A 5190-nucleotide genomic window follows, 5' to 3' on the forward strand; every position below is an offset into this window, starting at 1 on the left:
ACCCAGCTATTAGAATTCCTATTTTAATAATAGGTATACAAATTTCCATATTTGAAAAAAATCCCCTTTCCCAAAAATGCATATACATCTTTTTTGTTAATTCTAGAAAATACATACAGATATTTTAATATGACAATAAATGTTGTTGTATGTTTGTGTGTGCGTATAATTGCCCAACAAGAACTCAAATCACAGAATAGTTCAAAAGGTTATCAGTACTGGGAACACCAAAAACAAATATCACACTACATTTGAAATAAATATAAAAAATTAAATACGATTTTATAGTCAGACAACTAAACAGACTAAAATTCGATCACAGTCTTGTCGGGGGCTCTCATCGAAACACTTAATCTCAAACGAGGCAAAAACAGCATCATTAAAAAATGTCTAAATCAACGCTGGTGATAGTTTTCTTAAGTTTGGCTGCATTGGTGGCGCTGGTGAAATGTGATACGGAAACAACAACAGTGGCACCCCATAAAAGGGGTTACATTATTGCCAATAATGTTCCCGCACTTGAACCAGGTTGCGAATATCATTTCAAGTGTAAAGTGAAACTACAAAATGCTGAAGTACCCAAACCATGCCTGAAATCTTGCGTCGATAGCTTGGTCTGCAACAACCAAAAGAGAGGTATTCGCAAGGGATTCTATTGTGTGCAATTTAATGAAGAACTCGTTGCCCAAGAATATCAGGAAGAGAAAGAGGCTACTGCCCACGTTAAAGCCAGCCCCGTGGCAATGATCGATTTCCCATGTCAACCTGGCTATTTGCCTGACAGTCGTGGTCGTTGTCGTGAGGTGTGGTAATTTTTTTTATTTTTAAATTATTTAATTTTTTCGATTAAGTATGCTAATGTAATGTAATATATTTTGTGATTTTGTATGAAGAAAAATTATATATATTTTAAAAAATAAAGTGCTAAATTGTCGTTTTCTTTATCGTTATCACTAAAAGAGCGTAAAACGTGCTGAGTATGTATGTTTTGGGTGGCTGCGATAACTAACTAATCAAAATCTGATAATGAAAAATAAACTAATATAATTAAAATATCGAATGTTTGAATCATATTTGAAATGTAACGTCAGATTGTGGAGTAAAAACGTCGTTTAATTCGGCCGGGTCGAAGTATAACCTCCACCATGAGGTGTACATTTAAAAAGCCTGCAATCGTTCTACTTGGTTATGCCATGGTAAAGTACAGAAAATTAGTTTCTATTCGGTTAAAAAATGTAAGGTATAACAATTGTAATCAGAAATATTTTTTTTTAAATATGCACACATTTTACACATTCTAGGAGGAGGTATTCGGAGGAAAATATATATGGGAGCTATATCGAAATCTGAGCCGATTTTCCCGAAACTTAAAACACATCATTCTAGACACAATTCAGTATGCTATGCCAAATTTCGTGTAAATTGAAAGAAATGTAGAGGCTTTCGTACACTATTTACATAAAATCGAACAAACATATTAAAGGGAGCTATATCTAAATCTTAACCAATTTTCACAAAACTTAGCAGACATCATTCTAGATTCAATTCAGTAAGCTAGTCAAATTTCGTCCAAATCGAAAGATATATAGGGACTTTGGTTCACTATTTACATTAAATCGGACGAAAGTATATATGGGAGCTATATCTAAATCAGAACCAATTCCAACAAAACTTCGGATACATCGGATACAAAATGTTGTCGCAATCGGACAAATATTGGGAGTTTGGTGCATAATTCACATTAAATCGGACGAAACTATATATGGGAGCTATATCCAAATCTGAACCGATTCTAACAAAACTTCGCAGACATCAATCTGGAGCTAATTCAGTACTATGTACAAAATTGTGTCCCAATCAGACAAATACTGCGAGTTTGGTGCAAAATTTACATAAAATCGGACGAAACTATATATGGGAGCTATATCTAAATCTGAACTGATTTTTTCCAATTTCAATAAGGTTCGTCCTTGGTCCAAATAAGAAAACCGTGCCAAATTTCATCCAAATCGGCCTGTAACTGGCCTGTAACTAGCTCTATTAACACAAATAAAAGGATAAATATTGGTCTTTGCCATAGAATCGGTAAATTGTATTTTGAAAACTTTTGTAAATAGATCACGGAATAGTCAGACTTCCGACCTTTCATATGACATCAATATTATTACAATACCGATCCTAGGCGATTATTACCAAAAAATGAATAACGCCACAAAAATCGATCCTGCAAAAATAGAATTTTTTTCATCAGCAACGGTGTATGTGTGTAAGTAAATATATTTTACATTGCAAATGTGCATAAATCACATACAATCACACCTAATCACATACATATCAAGCAACATGAAAATTTCACCTCGAACTGCCTTTTGCACCTACAGGAATGCTATAATTTTCATACAACAGCAGACATTATGAAAAGAATTTTTGCTTTTTTAACAAGACCGATTTTTGTGTGGTTTTTCATTTTCAGGTAATAGGCGACCAGAATCGAGCAGGTGGTGTATTTCGGACCATCGTTGAATTGAAATACAAATATCTCGGCAACTACTAAACCGATTTTTATAAAGTTTTCAGATATGATTAGAGGAAATTCTGAAGTTTTATTACACACCGCCATTTCATATTTTTACTATTATAAAAGGTGATCTTTTAGCTATTATCCTTTTGGAAACATTGTTTAATCGGTTCAAATTTAGATTTAGCTCCCATATATATTTTCGTCCGATTTAACATAAATGGTGCACCAAAGTCCCTATATATCTTTCGATTTGCACGAAATTTGGCACCGCGTAATGAATTAGGTCTAGAATGACGTGTTAAGTCTCCTGAAAATCGGTTCAGATTTAGATATAGCTCCCATATATATTCGTCCGTTTTAAAGTAAATGGTTGGTACACCATGTATCTATATATCTTTCAATTTGCACGAAATTTGGCATAGTGTACTGAATTACGTCTAGAATGATTGTGCTAAGATTCTGTTCAGATTTAAACATAGCTCCGACATATTTATACCCTTCACCACACTGTGGTACAGGGTATTATGTATTTGTGCATATGTTTGTAACAGGCAAAAATAATCGAGATAGACCCATGGTTCCTTTTGAGAATATGCATAGAATCACTTTCTGAGTCGATTTATGCATGTCAGCCTGTCCGTCCGTCCATGTAGGTTTGTTAACAAAGTACAGGTCGCATTTATTTGGCACAGGTCACTTAATTGGCCCAAGGACGAACCCTATTGAAATTGGAGAAAATCGGTCCACGGTAAGGCATAGCTCCCATATAAGGGTACCCCCAATTTTCGGTATTTTTAGGTTATTTAGCGCGTTTTTAACTGAATTCGCTGAAATTTCGTACTTTGAATTCTTATTGGGTAGCAAATCTTCCTACTAAAAATTATAAATATAGGTCCATTTTTCCGGATAGTCCACATATAAGGGTACCCCCAATTTTCGGTATTTTGGGGGTTTTGATCGCATTTTTCGACCGAATTCGCTGAAATTTGGTACTTTGAGTTCTTATTAGGTAGCAAATCTCCCTACTAAAAATTATAAATATAGGTTCATTTTTTCGGATAGTCCCCATATAAGGGTACCCCCAATTTTCGGTATTTTGGGGTTCTTGAGCTCGTTTTATAACTGAATTCTCTGAAATTTTGTACATTGGGTTCTTATTGGGTACCAACCAAATTACTCCACTAAAAATTGTAAATATTGGTACAGTTTTTCTGGTAATCCCCATATAACGGTACCCCCAAATTTTTGGTATTTCGACCGAATTGACTGTAATTTATTACATCTTCTTATTAGACCCATTTTTCGGGTAGCCCCCATATAAGTGTACCTCCCAGTTTTCGGTATTTTGGGGTTCTTGAGGTTGTTTTCAATCAATTTTTTGGTATTTTGTTTTTTTGTAGTCGTATATGGTAACAAACCTCCCTCCCAAAAATTATTAATATTCGCCCCCTGTTAGGGGTAGTCCACATATAACCCCCTTTTTATACCCTTCACCACACTGTGGTACAGGGCATTGTATCTTTGTGCATATGTTTGTAACAGGAAAAAAATCGAAGTAGACCCATGGTTCCTTTCGAGAATATGCATAGAATCACTTTCTGAGTCGATTTATGCATATCCGTCCCTCTGTCCGTCCGTCCATGTATTTTTGTTAACAAAATACAGGTCCCATTTATGATCCGATTTGGATGAAATTTGGCTCAGATCACTTACTAGGCCCAAGGACGAACCCTATTGAAATTGGAGAAAATCGGTTCAGATTCAGATATAGCTCCCATATATATTTTCGTCCGATTTTAACTTATTGATGCACCAAACTATCAATAGTGTTCCGATTGAGACAAAATTTTGCACAGAGTATTAAATTATGCCTAGATAGTTATATGCCAAGTTTTGTTGAAATCGGTTCAGATTTAGATACAGCTTCGATTTATAGTTTCGTCCGATTTAATGTAAATAGTCCACCAAACTCCCAATAGTGGTCCGACTAAAGCAAAATTTTGCACAGAGTACTGAATTAGGTCCCGACTGATGTATGTGAAATTTTGTTGGAATCGGTTCTGATTAAGACATAACTGCTATATATAGTTTCGTTCCATTTTATGTAAATGAAGCTACATACTGCCAATATTTATCCGATTGAGGTGCACTAAACAAAAACATGAGGAGGTTTATTAGATATTTATCCAAATAGTCCGATTGGTATTTTCTGTAAATTTATTTATATAATTTTTCCCATTGTAAGAAGCAACTCTATATCTGACAAAATGAATATAGGTTGCAGAATGAGATGTTTATGGATCCAATTTAATTTTACTGATCCGTCATAAATGCGACGTCTTTTAGGATTCATATGTTGAATATACCCAAAGTGGTGAAGGGTATCATATAGTCGGTTCCGTCCGACTTTACTACTTTCCTTACTGGTTTTTATAAAAATTCTGACTCTGTCAAAATGCTATCACAGTCCGTTTCTTCAATGTTATGACTGTATAATCGACCCACTTAAGGGGATATTCCTTACTCTTTTATTAATATAGATATATACCGACTTAAATTTCCTTAACGACCTTGTTATTTTGCAACCGCAGCGTCATCTGTTGATGCAGTAGTTGAATCATAAATGGAAAATTTAATGTCGTGGATTTTTTGACATAACTGTTGAACTA

The 5190-nt window shown here is 34.6% G+C and overlaps 1 protein-coding gene across 1 annotated transcript; it reads left to right on the top strand.

Annotated features, from left to right (window-relative positions):
- Window positions 1–386: 386 nt before the first annotated feature.
- LOC133322096 (uncharacterized) lies at window positions 387–815 on the top strand. The gene has a single exon (XM_061531163.1). It carries the CDS (start codon window positions 387–389, stop codon window positions 810–812), a length of 426 nt encoding a protein of 141 aa, XP_061387147.1. The 3' UTR covers window positions 813–815.
- Window positions 816–5190: the final 4375 nt, after the last annotated feature.

Source organism: Musca vetustissima, unplaced genomic scaffold (assembly GCF_032173495.1).
Source record: "Musca vetustissima isolate MV318-11 ecotype Yass unplaced genomic scaffold, APGP_CSIRO_Mvet_v1 utg15412, whole genome shotgun sequence".
NCBI lineage: Eukaryota > Metazoa > Arthropoda > Insecta > Diptera > Muscidae > Musca > Musca vetustissima.